This window comes from Mustela nivalis (genome assembly GCF_964662115.1).
Source record: "Mustela nivalis genome assembly, chromosome: 8".
Classification (NCBI taxonomy): Eukaryota; Metazoa; Chordata; class Mammalia; order Carnivora; family Mustelidae; genus Mustela; species Mustela nivalis.
In genome coordinates, this window is record NC_139027.1 from 13,804,158 (window position 1) to 13,822,573 (window position 18,416).

General features: G+C 55.2%; 1 protein-coding gene across 11 annotated transcripts in view; it reads right to left on the reverse strand.

Annotated features, from left to right (window-relative positions):
- Positions 1-3,593: 3,593 nt before the first annotated feature.
- Positions 3,594-18,416, reverse strand: part of OSR1 (odd-skipped related transcription factor 1) — a 228,166-nt gene continuing 213,343 nt past the window's right edge. For 2 of the 11 annotated variants that reach the window (XM_082744178.1, XM_082744179.1), the window contains exons 4-5: positions 5,274-5,973; positions 3,594-4,530 (exon numbers count right to left, since the gene is read on the reverse strand). In XM_082744178.1, the coding sequence (XP_082600304.1) occupies positions 4,395-4,530; positions 5,274-5,941 (804 nt within the window). In that variant the 5' untranslated portion in view covers positions 5,942-5,973 and the 3' untranslated portion in view covers positions 3,594-4,394. The other 9 variants (XM_082744175.1, XM_082744176.1, XM_082744173.1 and 6 more) reach the window with 9 other exon arrangements.

Consider the following 18,416-nt stretch of genomic DNA (forward strand, 5'->3'; position numbering starts at 1 on the left):
TTGCCTCCTTCGGCGTTAATATCTCTAATGCTCATAAAGACCGATTGTAGGATGAGCCCTCTGGGCCAGGGATACTCTGTGTTCGTTACACCCGAAAGCGGGACACAAGCCCGGAGCGACCGCCCAGTACCGCCGCCGGACCACAAACTCCAGGGCTTGCGGTGCTGGGCGACGAGTTCCTTCTGCGCCTGCGCGCAGAGCTTGCGCAGTGGTGAAGGCGGTGGGCGGGGCGGGGCAATGTGGGCGGGGCTAGTATCCTGCAGTCCGGGTGCTCTGAAATCCTGCGAGCCGGGGGAGCATTCTAAGCCGCGAGATTCCGGAGCGGGGCTGCTGGGCACGCTCCCTCACTCGGGGCCCCGACAAGCGCTCCGGGTCGGCGCACCCTATTGTACGGGAACGAACGGATTCTCCGCGCGCTTCTGGCAGGATTCGCAGGGCGGGGCCGGGAAATGTGGGAGCCGTAGTATCGCCGCTAGTCTGTGACGTCATCGAACTGCATAAATAAGATACCGCCGTAGACTTGGCGGAGCCCTGGCATCTCTTGCCAGCGGCCTGTGTGACATCACAGCGCCCTAGTTCTGTGGCAAGTGGGGCGGGATGCCTTTGAGCCGGCTCTGGAGGCACCAAGATTCCAGGGGTGGGGGTTGCGTCTGCTCTCACAGGTTCCATTTTCTTGGAGCTGAGGTGGTATTTCTGCTTTTCTTTCCCCCGACCCTATGTTAGCTCTGACTCCCGCGGCCAAGAGGTCCGCAAGAAAAAATGGCCCATCCTACGCCCCAGACCCGTGACTACATTCGGAAGGAGGAGGTGGAACCTTGATGTGTTCCTCTTGGGGAGAAGCCCCTCGAGCTGTTCTTCACCCCGAGTGCTACTGATCTCCCAGAGCGAGCCCCGGGAAGCTCCAGGGTGCCTCGAAGGTCTCTTGAGCCTTCTACCCAGCAGCAAAGAGGTCCCGCCGAGTAGTGTCCCGCCGAGTAGTAGCCTCCTCCCCCCCCGCCCCGGCACTTGGTCCTCACAGGAACAACTAGCCTAGCGGCTTGGGGAGGGCCCCAGCTGAACTCTCCTCTCTTTTCCTTCACTCCCGAAAACCGACCTAAGTCACACTGGGGACCTGAGACCAAAGAAGTTTAATGTCTGAAGACTGGAGTCAGGGTGGGGATGGGGGTGGAGAGGAATGGGATCTTGCCGCGGGGGGGGGGGGGTGTTCCCTTGCAGCGTGGGCAAGCGATAAAACCCATCCAAGCATTTCGGGCATTCTCATTGCCTTTTCTTGCTACCCGCACAGTGGGAGCTGGAAATTGCCTCCCCCAACCAGGTTGCCTGGGAATTGTAGCCTGTGTGGTGTCTGGGAGCCTGCAGCCCCAGCCTGCCCTTCCACTTGTGCTGTTACTACGCAATCCATGAAATCACTGTCAGGGTATAGACGCAGAGCTAGGCCGAGAAGTGGCTTCTGGGTCCATCAGAATGATAGTGAGCCACTGGTCGGGCAAGGCAAGGTGGAGGCACTGAGTCAGTGGAGGTCTTCTGAGGGTACACTGCCCCACTCTCAGCGCCTCTCTATAAACCCTGTGCCGGGAATCCATCCTTTAAGGATACACAATTGATATGGAAAGTCTCTCAACTGCAGGATCTAGGAGGGACGGAAGGAAGGGGATTCAGGTTACTAGAGGTGGGGTGGGCCAAAATGGGAAAACCTCGCCTGCAAACCTCCTCCATATCCGTGGTGGGTGGCTCACTGCAGAGGTTCTTGATGTCCTGGGGGCCTGGGAGGTGGCCAATGTGGGGGCTGCGAGGGCGGCAGCAGAAGTAAATCCTTGAAATAGGGGGAACACAGAAAAGAGCCAGGAACTGAGGAAGACGCTCTCACAGGTTCTCACAGGTGCCCAAAGCTTTCCCTGGCAGCTGTATATACCCAGGCACTGTCAGCTTCGAGCTGCCACATCTCCCCGACCTCACGGAGCTCATAAAAGAACCGACGTGGCTCCTGCCATGGGCCCTAACATAAGCCATGGCCAAGTGCACACCTTACTATAGCGGGCACTGGCTGGCTAAAGCCGTCAAAACCCAAAATGCACTGACTGACCCTCCCTCTCTGCGCCCAGTTTTCTGGGATCCAGACTCCGTTTCCTTCCTGGGGAGCGTCCTTATGAAGCTGGGGGAAGAAGGGCTGTGATCTTGCTCCCCTAGAAGAGATCCCCCAAACCGGTTCAAACCCGGCAGTGGACAGTCCTCATTTGCAGTAGGCCGTGGGACCGGTCAAGAAGGTTTTGAGGGCAAAGACCAAACATCTAGATGAGTGGTGGACGGGGCCTGCAGCGGAGAGTTCATCTAGAGAGTTCATCTAAATGAGCCGTGGGCAGGATGCAGTGAGGTGCCCCCATCCCCGGCCGCCCGTTCAGGCCTCTCCAGCAGGGGGCAGCGTGGCTCCGAGGGAGGCCGGGCTCATCAGTGCGGGCCCAGTCAAGGCCACAGGGGCAAGCTGGGTTCCGGAACCGCGGAGTTCAAGCCCGCACTGCGCGGGGAGGCTTGCCCAGAGGAGGTGGGGACGGCGCCGTGAAAGGCTGGAGACTTTTAACTCCTACGGCGGGGGCTTCGTTTCTCAGGCCGCACGGCCCGGCCTGAGGCTGGGGCTTTGGGTCCCGGCAGCAGGGAAGCCCGGCCCAGCCTTGTACGGGGCCGCCGAGAGCTGGGCACGGAAGCCGGAGAGGCCGCGCGCTCGGCTTGAGAAAGGCCGCGGGCGCCACCGCCTGCGCCGCCCCGCGGTCAGGACTCTGGAGCTGGGGAGCCCCGCCCCGCCCCGAGCAGGAGAGCCCCAGGCGGCCTGGCCTCTAATTGTGGGAAAACTAGACGCCCCGGGGAAGGTTCAAGTTGTGGAGGGCGGACTCAGATTTCCCCTCCTAAACTTCCCGGGCCTCCCAGGGCGCCCGCCCCCGCCATTCCTAACAAGGCTTTAAAAACTGTAGGGAATCTTCGCGGGCGTGGAGCCGTGCTCTGGGCAGGGGACGAGCCCCAGGCAGAGAACTGGGTCTTGGGGATGCTAATGGGGGGGGGGTGTTGTAGGTTTGGGGTTTTGGGGAGGCAGAGGGGATTGTGCACGTGCCCCGGGTACTGGGGCCCAGGGAACAGAACTGGTCCTGAGGCTGTCTGTGAAGGCATCCCCTTCCGTCCCAGAGCAGATGCCAGAGGTCGGTACGGAACCTTTGGTTGGAGAGGTGGGTGACATTCTGTTCCCTTAGTGGATCCTAAGTGACCCTGGCACCCGGAGACGTGGAGATTTCTCACGGCCAACGTACCGGCTTGGCCGCAAGCCCGACTTCTTTATAACCCCCCACCCTTTGGAGGTGAGGAGTGGGGACACTGCGACCCAAGACCGATGGAGGAGTGAAGTAAGAAAATAAACATGGGACGGGTTCCGAGAAAGACCAGTACAGGGAGAGAGGAGGCTTCTGCATCCACCCCAGCCCTAGCGCCTCAATAAGGCGGGGGTTTCGAGAAGCGGGACAGGTTGGGGAGGGTAGGGAAACCTGCTCCTCTCGAGGAAAGGAGCCTCCCAGTTTCCTGTGTTTGGGAGGGAAAACACCCATCCTGCAATGCCTGTAAAATAACCGTTTATTTCATATTTTAAAAAACTCCAGTGATAAATGTCTGTTACCGATGGTCAGCATAAAGTGCCAATCGCAATACAACGCCCTGCTCCTAGCCCGCTGCTCGCTCGTGGTGACCTGGCGGCGGAGCAGGGGAGCCGGAGACCGGGCCCCCTCCAGGCCAGGCCCCAAGGCCCCAAGGCCCCCAGCCCTGCCGTCGGAGTCGGAGCGCCGGGCAAACGGTCGCGCGGCGGTGCAGGGCGGGGGCGTCCGCGGCCCCGCGGCCCCAGGGCCGGGCTGCTGAAGCTGATACACGGATTACACTTTTGCAGGCTCCCGGGAGTGGGGATGGGGACGGGAGGAGGGGGTGGGAGCTGCGAAGGCGCAGAACTCCTTTCCCTCTCCCCTCTCTCTCCGCAGGCAGAGTTACAAGCTTATATGGTCAAAGAAAAAAATAATAAAGAAAACGTATAAAATAACAATAGAAAAAGTAATACTTCTGGGAGAGGCGCCGCTACGGCTCCGCGGAGCTTTCGTTCTTTTTTTAAATGCATTTTCCCTTCCGCCACGTGAGTACCGCCTTTTGGCCAAGACTTTAGCCGCGTCCTGGGGGAGCCGCCCGGGCGGCTGGGGTCATGGCTCGCGGCGGGGCTCTCTGGTTCCGCGTGCGCCCGGGACCCAGGGGACAAGTCTGGGATGGGGAAAGTTCCGGGAACCCCTCATGCTGCCCGCTGGAGTCGCCTTCGGCTTCTGGTCCCTCCGGATGAGGGGGCAGCGTGACCCAGGGTACTGGTGACCCAGAGGCTCTCTTTAGCATTTGATCTTGGAGGTTTTGAGCTCCTTCACCTGTGAGTGTAGCGTCTTGTGGACAGCGAGAGTCCTGGACTGGCAGAATCCTTTCCCACACTCTTGACACTTGAAAGGCTTCTCTTTGGAGTGAATATATCTGAAAGCAAAAACAGAGAAATTAATCTTTGCAAAATGATGTAATGTTATAAACAGTTATCCAAGATCTCCTCCCACAGCAATGAGGTACTTGCCCTCAGAAGAAAAGGGGCGGTGGGGGGTACCTAGTGTGGAGTGGGCAACATGAGAAGTTTGTGAGTCAGGTAGGGAAGTGAAGCAAACCCATAGACCAGGTCTCGGCTGGTCGGGCTAGGCCCAGCCCTGCCTTCCCCCAGGGACAAGCACGGTTTCCTTATAAGGCCTGGGTTAACGATGAAGGTGAGGGAGCAGACCTCGGAGGGGGCAATGGAGCTGCGCCCTTCAAGCTGGCAGCCACTAGCCACACATAGTTATGAAAATTAATGTTCAGGAAAACTGAAAAGTTAATCTCGATGTCTCACTAGTTTTACGTTTCAAGTGCTCCGTGGGGACACGTGTCAAGGGTCCCACTTTCCATCACCGCAGAAACTTGTATTGGACAGAGCTGCGGACGGGAGAGCAGGTGAGGCAGCTGTGCATGCCTGTCGGGAGCTCATGGAGACCCGACTTAGTCTTCCCAGGCCCTCTCCACCCGTGCTCCAAGAACGCTGAGCCTTGTCGGGCTTCCTTTGCTATGTTAGAGAATTCCCAGAAACTGTGATGCCTGGAGCCAGAGCTGGGCTCACCAACCGCCTCATTAGGGAGGACGACTGGGAGGACAGAGACAGACAGACAGACAGCTTTTCCGGGGGCCACCCGCAGTACCTGTGGTCCCGTAGGTGGTCTTGTCTCCGGAAGGCTTTGTGGCAGATGTCACAGGTGTAGGGTCGCTCATCCGTGTGCGTCCGCTCGTGGATAAGGAGGTTGTAGGACTTCGTGAAGTGGCGGCCACAGAACTTGCAGACGAACTCCTTCTTGGTCTTGGAAGGCAGGCGTCCCCTTGTGGGCTTCTTTTCTGGGGACAGCTTGGTTACATCCAGGAGGGCACCCAACCCACCAGCGGGGGACCCGGGGCCCTCCCCCCGGCCAAGCTTGGATGGATCTTCTTGCGTGGCAGCCAAAGCCAGGTTGGCAAAATCAAAGCGTGGCTTGGTCTTGAGCGCGGAGGGGCCGCTGCCTCCCACGGTGATCTCAGGCTTCGGCTGGATGACGTGAGGAAACCAGGGAAAGGCAGGCAACTGGAAGCGTGTGTCCACCAGGCTGGACACAGCGCCAGGCACTTTGGAGAAAGAGGAGCGAGGCAAGTGCACGGCAGGGTAGCCCAGCGCCCACTGGTGCAGGTGCACGGCGTGTAATGCACTGAAGCCGTACAGGTTGGGCAGGTGGTCCGAGGGCACGGTGGGCAGGCCGTTCACTGCCTGAAGGAAGGAGTAGTTGGTGAGCTGCAGAGACGGGTGAATGGGCACTGGAGCTGGCAAGGTTTTGCTGCCCATTGTGGTAGTTGCCCTCGGTTCTCAATCTCAATCTGCAAAAGAAAGGAGAAAAAAGAAGGGAGAGAAAAAGAGAAGTTCAGGGCAGGTGGTCCTCCTTCTGGATTCCAGCCCCACCACACCCTCCCTGTCCCCCAGGGCAGATGCTGAAAGTCTGAGACCCCACTGAGGGAACCCACTGCCCTCACAGAGAAGATGGAACCCTCTCTGATGCCAGGGCTCCCTCCAGATGGCCTTTGCAGAGACACACAACTTGCTACAGAAACCAGCGGGGAAACTAAATCCTAAGCAGCTCAATGAACTGAAGGGAGGGCCTCCAGCGCCCAGAGTCCTGAGAAAGGCAGGAGCACAGGGAAACTGGCTTGTGGAAGTTTACATCCACACAAGCCTGAGTCAACACAGAACTGCAGTCTCCTGCAAAGAGAACAGGAACTTGGAAGCACACTTCCACAATCATGGGCAGATAAACAAACAGAGAAAAGCACAACGACAGATAAACAGGGATTCACACGTTCTGGAGCAGTTGGCAACAAGGTGCAAAGATAAACGGAGATGATCAGTGTTGTGCTACCCGACAAAATGCAGGAACTGCCCGACTGTGGTCACACATGTGCATGTGAGCACACACATGCACACACAGGGGATCACACCCAACCCATGAGGGGCCTCACAGAGAGACAGCACACACACACACACATCTCTATGTCTCCAGCCTCCTGGGCATTAAGCTCTACTAGCTGATCCTCAACTGGCTTCCAGAAGCCATGTTATCTCTCTCCTCAAAAGGCTCACCTTGGAAATCAGATTTGCTTTTCTGCCTCACTATTAATGAGCCCAGCTGACACCACCCTCTCAGCTCTTGGACTTGACTCCTTACCTCAGCCCCTGGGGCCCACCTTCTTTTCAGCAAGGACACTGACACCCACATTCATTTACTCATTCAGACATCCACCTGCACACAGGAGGGAGCTTCAGTACCCTTCCGTACCCCTTGTTAAAGGGCTCAGTGTCTTTGGGTTCTCTGGATGTTTCCCTGTGCTGTGACACCTGGGCAGATGGGTATGCCCATGGGCTGGAGCACTGAGACTGGGCCTCGGCCGCTTTGATCTCTGCCCCTCCAACTGCAAGTCCAGAATGCTGAAGCGACCAGCAGACGGGCATCTCCTGGCCGGCTTGGTCGGGGTCTCCAGCCTCCATGGACAGACCAGGGCTCTGCAGAAGAGACCTTTCATCTCCACGCCTCCCAGACATTCCAAATTTTCAGTCTGTCCAGTGGAAGCAAAAACGGAGGAGGAAAGTAGAAAGAACACGGGGGCCTTGGGAGGCTCAGGTGCTGACCTCTTTGGGCCCCAAGCTGGGGGCTGCTTAAGAAGTCACTGTAGAAGGAGGTACTTGGGGAGCCCCTCTCCTTGCCTATCTCAATCCCCTGCTGCCCACTTGTTTCTTTACTCCTCATTTCCCCCTCTTCTCTTCATCAGATTGCTCCTCTAACCTTCAGTAAGCCCCCCTCCCTGAATGTGCAGGGTGCTGCTGTGCTCCTTCTGCGGGCAGATATTGACGCCGCCCAGACAATCTCCCCAGCCTAGCTGACCCTCGGTGGAAGGCCACAAGGCCCAGCCGGAGACTCCACAGCCTTTCACTGCCGCAAAGCTTTTAATGGGAGAGTTCCCTGCCCATTCAGGAAGGACTAAGGACAATCCGGACCCAGAAACGCTTTCCCTTGGAAGCTGGCAGAAGAGGTCACTGGCGAATAGTGGTCCAGGAGGGACAGAGGCTCAGCTAGAGGTGGAAGGTGCAAAACACGGAGAGTTTGCAAAAATTTTCAGCAGCAAGTTACTTAGCAATGGTCTGAAAACCCAGCATCAAGACAGCAATTAATTCAGCCTCAGACTAGGGGAGGGACAACTCTACAGTGACCCTTTCTGGGGAGCAGGAGTGCCCACACGGGTGGAAGAACCTGGAACTTGGGACCAGTCTTCTCTGATGGCTTTGCTCACTGGCACCCCGTAATCATCCTAGAGCGCTAAGACACTGCGAAGCAAAATACGAAAGGGGCCAGAGAGAAAGCGGGCGCCCTTTGGGGTTGGGGAGGAACGAGGAGGGAGAAGGGAAAAAAACAAGATTCGCCAACTTCAAAGGTTAGCCCAGACTTAGGCGAGGTGAGCGCTCTTTGATTTGCTGTCACCTCTTCTTCCCCTCCAGGCGCTGGAAATCAGATCCTTATCTCCGGCTTCCCGGGGCCAGCCCGGCGCCACCCTGGCCCCAGCTTGCTCCTCTTGGTGCTCGGCCTACCCTCCGCCAAGCGAGCGGCGGTGGCGGCGGGGCTCTGGGCTGCACAAGGGCCCGAGCCCGCTCGCTGCCCGGGTGGGAAACCCACCAGCGCCGGGTACTAACCTGGCCTTTCCTCGCCTACTCCTAGGAGCCCTGAAGACCAGGGGCTCCGTAGGGGGAGGGGGCGTTCGCCGCCATCACTGCTCTTGGGAGCCAACCTTTCCGGGCTATCTGCCCGATCTTGTTTCCCCCAACACTCAATTTATTTTCTTCAGCAGCGCAGCCAGTTTCTTATTTTCTGCCGCATTCGGAGGCCAGGGATCCCCAGGCTCTGGCCAACGACTTTCCCCGGGACGAAATTCGTTCGAAACGTGGCTCCTTAACACTAGTACCAAGAATGGGCCAAATGCACGATCCGGTTTCAGGCGGTCAACTGAGAGAAAAACATAGTCTCACACTCGCCTTTCCACCCGGATAGGATAGACGAACTCCCAGCCCCTCCGCGTCCCGTTGCCCTGACTCCCGGGACCCTTGTGTGAACGCTTTACATTTTTAAACACGAGGACCAGGCATCCACTTGGCAAGGAGCTGGAGCCTCGGGACCCGGGAGGTGCGGGAAAGATCCCGACTACACGCAGCAAAAGCAATTCGCGCTTCCGAGCCTGGGTCCCCTGCGCAGTGCCAGCGCTGCTTCGCTCGCGCGGTGGAGCGCCCATCCCAGGTCTGCAGCCAGCCCTACGCCAGGCATTAATGAAGTGTGCAGTCTATTAAAGTGGTTTATTCGGGGCTAATTGAGCGTGAGCGAGTTAACTGCTTGCATTAATGAGGACCGAGCGAGCTCCACGAGCTTGCGCCTGAAGGAGCCCAGCAGCAGCCCCAGAAAATCATCCTTGACATCGAATGCCCAACACACTCGTGGCACAGGCGTCCAGACCCCTGGTGGGAGGACTAACCACCAAGGGATACTTTGTTGAATTCTCCCAACAAACGAGATCAAACGAACCCTTCGGCTAGGCGGCCATCCCCTGGCATTTAAAGGCGGGCTGGGTCCTTAGCGATCTGTTCCCCAATCTTAATGAGACCGCACTCAGTTCGAGGAGCCTAGGATAGAACATCTACCCACCGGTCGTCCCCTGTCCCTGTCAGCCCCTTCTCATCTCCCGGAGGCCATGATCCTGGGAGAGCAACTAGCTTTGCACGTGGTTTCTGTTCCCAAAAGCCAGCGCGCAGCTCTTAGCCCGGTTGAAATTTACCAAATTGTGGCAACAAAGGAACCCTCGGAGCCACTTTACACCCTGAGAGCCTATCCCGCTACCGCGCGAGCTGCTGAAAAAGGACTTGGTGTGGGTTTTCATTCTTCGGATCAGAAACATTTCGGGAAAGAAAGCAGTTCTGCAGGCAGCCCCTCACCTCTTTCCCTCTTTCCTTCGACTTCCCTCTTCTCTCCCGAAGGCTGAGTTGAGGGATAGTCCGGGGAGAAAACGAATCCTTCCCTTATAAGCCCCAAACCGGAGACATTCAGGGCACCCACAGCGTTTCCACTACTTTGGCGTGCGTGTCTCCAATTGAGAAGTGTTCGCGCCCCCCTGCGCGCTTCCCTGCACCGAAAAGAGAGGCGGGTTACTCCCCAGGCCCTGACTGCATAGAGCAATGAACCTAGAGAGTACACCCCAAAGTCAGAGCAGGAGTGCGAGACTGGGTCAGGCACGCGGCCCTGCGTTCCCGGTGAAGCCGGCCTGATACCTGAGCGCAACTCCGAAAAAGAAAAAAAAAGAAAAGGGAAAAAGAAACTTGCACGAAAAGCGCGACCTAGCTAGGGCATGCACCTGTCCCTGGCGCCGTCGGCTGCGGCCCTGGCCATCCATCCACTCTCTTTTCCTTCTTCGTCAGCTAAAGTAGGTCAGACTGAGCTAGGCGTGCAGCTCGGGAAAGTTTGTGCCCGCTGAAGTTTCTTCGGTTTCTCAGAGGGGGGCCCACAGGCTGACTTCCGAAGTCTGCGGACATCCCGCCGCGGAGTCCTTGGAGCCTGGCCGCGCGAGGAGCAGGAGTGGAGGCCCGCCCCCTCATTCCCGGAGGTCAGAGGCCGAAGACCCCGCGCGGGAAGTCCCGAGCCAGCACCCCCAACCACCCCGGGCTGCAGCTGCTCTCACTTTCACAAAGGTCCTGCAGCCTTCGTTCAGCAAGAGGAGCTTCCTTCAGGGACCCAGAGAGAGGAGACACCCGCCGCACTGTGACAGGGGACCCGGGAGAGCTGCCCGCATTCCGAACCTCGCCGAGCAGGGGCTCCCAGGACGGCAGTTACCTCGTTCCGCGGCGGTCCCGGGCTGAGGGCCTCCCTGGGGCTCCGCTGCGGGGGACCCGGGAAGCCAGAGGCGCTGGATTCCACAGGCACCCCCGGAGCTCTAGAGTCCTGGCCCCTCTCCGGCTGCGGGGACTCGGAGCGCCCGACACGCGGGAGCGCTCGACTGCCCCGGAGTCCTGCCCTTCGGGGGATGGTGAGCCCCGCTCGGGGCTCCCTGGTTGGGTCTGAACCGGGAGCGGCTGAGAACTTGCTGGGGAGAGACCGAGCTCCGACTCACTCATCCCTTAGCACCGAGCCGCCTACTTATTTTAATCCACCACCCTCCTCCCTCCCTCCCTCCTCCCCTTGCCTCAGGATTCCTCCCCTCCCTCTCCTGTCCCCCAACCCTGCCCTGCGCCTGCGCAGTGGGAGACAAAGTTCTGCTGACCGGGGCAGCCGACTTTGGCAGCTGCGCTCACGTTGCCCCGGCCTCCCGGGACCTGCGTCCTCTGCTTTTCAGTCCGGTGCGACCCCTTTTGCTTTGTTAGGCCCACGGGGCACCCCTGACGTGCTAGAGGAAACAGCCTCAAGCGGAGGAGAGCAGGCTGAAATTGCGCTTTCGAGGTCCTATTCCTGCTCGCCTGGGACACAGCCTGTGCAGCGTTGGGGGGCGGGCGGGAGGGGGGTACACGGGCATCCCCGTGCTGTAGCTTGGACTCCAGCTCTCTTTGGCTCCTGGCGGAGTCGCCCTTTCTCCCAGAATCCCTTCCCAGAGGTGTAGGGTAGGGCCCCCAGGGAATCTAGTAGTTCCTGGACACCGACGGAGTGTCCACCCCAGGGCAGCCACCCAGACCCCAGTGCCTAGGGCTGGCCCCAGACTCTGGGTTATGGAGTTGGGTGGGAAGATCAGAGGTGAGGGGTGGGGGAAAGAGGTCAAGAAAATCATCGTCCTAGGATCCCAAACCCTCTGGGATTGTACCCGAATGAACTGTGACACCCTCCAATCACGTATTCATTCGTTCTGGGAGGATAGGTTGGGAGTTTGGAGAGCAAGCGTCAACGTTCCTCAGCTTCAGGACCTCTGATCCCAGGGAGCTGGTTCAGGTGGCATCTGGGACGGAAGGGGAGCGGGGGTAAGGATTCTGGCTGCAGGAAATTCTGTCTTCACTGCCTCTGCCTTAGGGAGAGTACCAATACCTTAGCGACTGCTGGGCTCTGGGAGCTGACCTCCAGCTGACCCCAGCCCTGACCTCTTTCGGCCACCTCTCTGGAACACCAGCCCTGGATTCAGGAGGAGGCAAAGGTTTCCCAGGGCTTGGGTGGGTCCGGATTCGCACCACTGCACTCCCAAGGTCTGCCCCCACAGTTGTGGCTGAGTGGCCCACCCAGCCCTTGGGGCTGGATCCTGGTCTCCGTGGGTCTCTGGCGTATTAGTACTGTGTCTCTGGAGAGGAAATGGTATTTGTCCAGCTTCACTCTGCAAGTCTGGTGTGACATTTTTAGGGTGTCATTATCTGACCTAGGGAAATAATAGTGGAAATACCCCCAAAAGGCACAGTTGGAGAAGACCCTTGTCTTATCCACAGGCTTTTAGGAGAGAACCTGGCCTCCAGCCCCTCAGTAAATTTGACTTGGGTGGGGAGGAAGAAGGGGTACAGCTTTCACCCCCAAGGGACTGCTCTCATACCCCACCACAAGTTAGTGCTGATTCAGGGACCCACATAAGTTTGCTGTGCAGTTGGAATCCTAGCAGCTGCCAGTATGGGGCGACATTCTGGCCAGGGAGGGGCCCCTTGGGAGCAGAAAGGAGTTGAGATCACTCCCTTCCCTGAGATGCCAAGGCAGCAAGTTCCAAGAGCAGCCGAAGGACTGGGCAGGGCATTCCTGCATTGAACTCGTTTCCACCTAGGTCCAGGGAATTCACCTATATCTCAGTCTCTCCTAGGAGACAAAGCTCATGAGGTTCCATTAGCAGCCATGAAAGCATCCAAGAGAGGCCCTCACAGCTGGCCCTCTGGCTGTCCAGATTGCTTAAGAAATGTCTGCTCAGAAGAGGATATTCAGGTGGGATGGAGCCTCCCAGGGGTACAAACCCCATCTCTTGCTCAGAACACACAGTGTGTCTGTGTCTCTCCCATCTTTCCACTTGCTGTCTTCTTCTGAATCAGGGCCCTTGGCCAACACTCTTCAAGGACTTGTAGAAATCTCCAGGTAGTAAGATCCCTGAAGAGCTCTTGGGGAGAGAGTCTTTAGGGATTCTAAAGAAAGGACCATGCAACTGGGTTGTCTGATGTCACTTTTTTTAGGGTATCTGGAAAACTGATTTGGACTCAGGCCAAATCTTGGAATTAAGCAACTGTAGGGCAAGATGGGAATGCAAGGTAGGAGTTGGCTGCTGGCTCCGTATGGCCCAGCAGCTCTGGCTTTGCTTCCCAGAGGCCTTCTGTCTGCTTCCCCTGGAGCTGGTCTGCAAGGTAGGACAAGACAAGGTGAGAGCTGTGGAACTCCGGCACAGCTGGGACAAAGACGAACCTGTTTCAGATACCTGGCTTGGAAGTAGATACCTTCCTTGTAGAAGTAGCAAAGTTAGAATGTTGCTCTAATTTTGAACAACCCCAGAAATCTCAGAAATGAAACAAAAGATTTGCTAGTTACCGAAGAGTCCTGCACCCCAATCCAAACTCCCAAGGGGGTGACCCACAAACTATGGACTCAGTCTCCCCTGGAAGCCAATCAGGTTCTGGTTTCCTCTGGGAGGATGAGCAGAAGAAGCCCAGAAAGCTAAGAACCCCTCTGCCCTCCATTTAAGGGTAACAGCGGAGGATCCCCTCCCCCACGGACTATTTAGGAGAAACCCATCAGCCTAAAGCAGGTGGAAGTACTATGGCCACCCCGACTCAGACTTGTCCGGTTTGAGGAAGGCAGGACCCAGGACACCTAAGGGCTTCCATGCTTCTTAGGAAGGTCAGATTCATTTAGGACTCACAAGGACATTATGTTTGGAAGTTAGTAAACGTCCTCCGAATCCGGAACCCAACCCTCCTATGGCCCCAGAACGCATTGCAGGTGTCGCAACTCCTGTCTGGACATGCATCCCATTCCCCGGCGGCCAGCACACCCTGCCAACCCGCGACTGCAGCTTCTGCTCACATCGAGCCTCCAGGCTCCCGCTGACCTAGACCCGCCCGCAGACACCGCCAGGGCTCCCTCGGATTCTCCTGTCCGCCCACCGCCAGCAGGGCGGAACCGAGGGCGCCCAAGGGGTCTCAGTCTCCGTTGGAACTGAGCGTCCTTGGGGAAAGGTCCCCACACTAGCGGCCAGGCCTCCAGGTCCGGGTTACACCCGGCCAGTGCTGGTGGGGTCCAGCGAGGATCAATCAATGGCCAGGGCTGCCGAGCCACCCGGTGTTTGACCGCATGGCTTCCAGCCCCGCAGCGAGCCCTCGCGCCAACTTTTCCGGACCCAATTGAGGTTGTGACAGCCTCTGTTGGTCTCCCTGCCCCAACCCCAGCTCCTCTCCCAACCCCGGCTTACTGGGAAGGAAAGAGCCCCAGCCTGTCTTCGGAGTGAAAATTGAACAGCTTCGAGAAAATTAACTAGAACGTGGCCCCTGTTGCTTTGGGGTGTTTTGTATTTAAAAAAAGAACCCCACTTCTCCCTACTCCCCAGTCACACAAAAATGACCTCATTTTTAAGAAAGGAATTTACTTAGCACTTGTGAGTTTTTGCTTCCAAAGCAAGCCTCCCCTGTAACTACTTTGTGGACAATTGGGGCTCTGCTCATTTGAACCCCCCTCCCAGAGCTTTCAAATAACCTGGAGATTTAGGTATCCCTCTGTAATCATTTAGATGATGGATTGTAATGGCTCAACAGTTCCTCTGGAACCATTACGATCAATCAGGTCAAAATCCAGCTTGGTGGGGAGGGTGGTTAAGCAGGGGAGGTAGGTAACACGACATCCACACACACTTGTATAAATAACACACTCTGATAACGGACAAACAATTCTAGAGTCTTCGGAGAATAGATCCCAGGTGAACCCAAGAGCGGGTGTTTATTGTGACAGCAATAGACAAGTTACAGTATCAAAACTGAAAGGGAAAGTGAACTGTTTTTCTAGGCAGTTCCCGTTTCGTAAGTTCGTGTAAGTTCTTTATGAGTCCGTAAGTATCCTGTAACTATCTGTCACCTTACTAAGTGTAACACAACACATATGCATGTATCTATCCCCGGTATATAAGAAGAATAGGGGTGAAGCACGAATATTCATGTGAAATTGCAGGAATCCAGGGCATACTATCATCTGTAAAATGAAATGATGATGATGCATTGCATTGTGAGGAGCAAGTGTAAAATCTGTATAAAAGGTCTAGCGAGTTTACACTTTTTGTACAAATACGAGTTGTCAGAATTATTTTAGACACTTAACCCATCTACCTTCTAAGACTGCTGAACTTTTCCTCTTATCCAAAGGTGGAAATCAATGTATTAGGAACGAAGCAGTGTCTAATCAAACTGAGGATGATGAAGAAAAGTTATTTTAACTGAATTCTGTACAGTCGGGGGAAACCCTGAGGAAGAGAATTACCTTACCCTACCCGCGGCGCTGCGTCTTTAACAGGCTGCATCGGCGACGGTTGGCGCTGGAGGAATCAACGTTCGCGGTAATTAAACATTTCCAGACACGGGAGGGTTATTATCTGCATAGCGATTTCCGGCGGAGGGACTCAGAGCTGGTCTGGCCCCATGTTTTATCGGGAGAGTCGGGAAAGCAATCCTAAAGAAAACGCGCCACCTGCTGGCGAGCAAGCGGCATCTGCCGGTACCCCTTCCTCCCAAACTCCCACATCCAGTTCTATTGAATCTTACCTACACGAGGGTTTTCCCCCCTTAAATTTTCTTAGGTGAGTCACGAAATTCGCCTTTCCCCCTTTAAAACCACGCACACTCTTGCGCCTCCAAGGAACAAACAAAAGAGGAATCCCCTTTCGCCACGGGGTTTCTGGTTTTCCCTGCTCCAAAACCAGATTTGTGAGTTTTTGTTTTGTTTTCTTTTTAAATAATCCGAAATCCTTGGCAACTATCTACCACCATTAGTTTCTGGTCCTGGGAAAAACGATGAGCCAGGATCTGTGAAGCTTTTCTTTCTTCTCCGACCTTCCAGTTGGCCTCCAGGTTGCCAGCTGGGTGAGGAGAGGAGGACCCCTGCGCCCACCCTTCCAGCCCCGAGGCTGGTCAGTATGTGGTCCCTCCCCGGGTTCTGGTTCTGGCTTTCTTCAGAACCATGGGAATGAGGAGAGGGAGTCTGCTTCTGTGAATCCTTTCGCCTCACCCCAACCATGAAGCACGTCATACTTCCTACCTCTGCCCCTCCTCCCAAGCCATTAGAGTCCAGTCCTCTGGGGAGGACTTTCCATCCGAATTCCTTCACAGAATATTATAGCTGGATCCTCTCTTTTACTTGGCATCAAAGCTGCATGTTTTAATTTTTTTAAAAATTTTTTGTTGAGAAGTAACTGACACACAACAATGTTTAAGGTTAAGGCGCATAAGGTGTTGGTTTGATACATTTGCAGATTGCAATATGATTACCCCCAGAGCACTAACGCTTCTGTCACTTCGTATAATTATCATTTTTGTGTGTGATGAGAATGCTCACAGTCGAGGCTCCTAGGATCTTTGAAGTTTATAATGTGGTATTGACCTATAATCAACCTATTGTGTAGTAGCTCTCTAGAACTTAGACTGATTGCAAGTTCGTACCCTTCAATGACATCTCCCCAGCTCTCTCTCCACCAGCCCCTGCCCCTGGTAACCACCATTCGACTCTCTGTCATGAGTTCAACAAAGCTGCATCTTTGAGGGTTTCCTTCCTTGTCATCCAAGCTCCAGCTTTTCAGATAGGGACAGAAAGAGAGAAGTCGTCACAAAATACCCAATAATGTGTTCTTCACTCTGACCTCTGCCTACAGAGGAAAAAAGGGTACAGGAGATCCTAGGGAGCTTCGGCTGTGCTGTTCTTTTAGGCCTCTGGCCACCCTCCTTACCCTTGAGAACTGATACAGAGGAAACAAGCTAGGACTGAGGGAAAGACAAACTCCCTGCCTCTGCCCCAGGCTGGTAGAAGAAGGCTCACTTGCCTAGTCTCTTAGCTCCACTAAACGGTGGCGCCTCCAAGTTCCTCAACCTGAGCTTGCAATGAGGAGAGGACAGGAAGAGGACCCAACTTATACACTCCAGAGAACTGCCAAGGCTGTCAACGCCAGCCCACCCTCGCTGACATGAAGCTGTGGGATGCCTTAGCTTGATGCAGGAATAATGGGTAGAAGGAGATCAGGGACTTCTGTCTCTTTCATGTTTATGGAAGGAGGGCTTCCTGAGTACAGACAGTCACAGTGAAGCTGTCCTGAGTTCCCAGAGTGGTGGCCCCACTGAGAGAGAGGCGATTGCCCTGGGCACTTGACACGCACCTGGATGTAGCTCTACTAAATGGCGGTCCTCCTCCATCTCCTATGACTGAAACCCAAGCACCAGCATTAGGGAGGGGGACGGGTGAGAGATTGGAATTGAGAATGTTCCAGAATACTGGCCCCTTGAGCAAACCCAGAGTGACCAGCAAGCTGTGGGAGGGCCACGCCCCTCCGCCAGAAGAGCCCCTGTTGCTCTGATTTCTATGAAATCACACTTCATGAAGGGGAACAAGTGGTTATTTGTGGATCCTATGCGCAGAGCAGGAAACCACACTCCTGTATTAAGCAACGACAAGGGCCAGGCACCCTTCCTCCATGGTCTCGGCCCCAAGCTTGTGTGGACATTTATAATGCCAGCTCCCACCATAGCTCCCTCTACTCCCCGCTGACTCAGACAAATCCACTGGCTGATCACGCCTCCCATTCCCTACATGTGAGCCTTTCCCCTGGAGATGAAACGTCTACTGAAACACTTTGAACAAAGCCAAAAATACGGAAAAGGGAAATATATCGGCATATGATTTTTCCCTCCAAAATGACTGAGGGTTTGGTTCTTTTGGTATATGAGGTGTTATTTCGTATCCCATGTCAAGAATAAAGAAGTGGGAGAAAATGCAAAACTAAAGTGTTATTATCAATGTATTCCAGTTAAGGAATTTTCAAGAATCATGACTTGGTTTGTCAAAAATTCAGTCTGTAATAAACATTTCAAAAGATTAATCTAAAAAAAAAATAAATAAGGATCAAGTGCCTGGGTGGCTCAGTTTTTTGAGTGACTGCCTTCAGCTTAGGTCATGATGCTGGAGTCCCGGAATGGAGTGCCCCATCGGGCTCCCTGCTCAGCAGGGGTTCTGCTTCTCCCTCTGACCTTCCCCTTCTCATGCTCTCTCTCTCAAATAAATAAATAAAATCTTTAAATTTTTTTTTAACTTTTTCAAAAAGGATAAACCATGAACTATAGTGGGGTTTGTTCTTTCTTGATTTCCTTTTTTCTTCTTTTATCTTTTATTAGCATATAATGTATTATTTGCCCCAGGGGTACAGGTCTGTGAATCATCAGTCTTACATGATTCATAGCACTCACCATAGCACATCCCCTCTCCGGTGTCCATCACCCGCCACCCCATGCCTCCACCCCCTCCCCTCCAGCAGCGCTCAGTTTGTTTCCTGAGCTTAAGAGAGTCTCCTATGGTTTGTCTCCCTCCCCAGTCCCATCATTTTTTTTTTAAGATTTTATTTGTTTATTTGACAGATAGAAATAACAGGTAGGCAGAGAGGCAGCCAGAGAGATAGGAGGAAGCAGGCTCCCCATGGAGCAGAGAGACGGACGTGGGGCTCCATCCCAGGACCCTGGGATCAAGACCTGAGCTGAAGGCAGGGGTTAAAGCCCTCTTTAACCCACTGAGCCACCCAGGTGCCCCCCCAGTCCCATCTTGTTTCATTTTTCCCTCCCT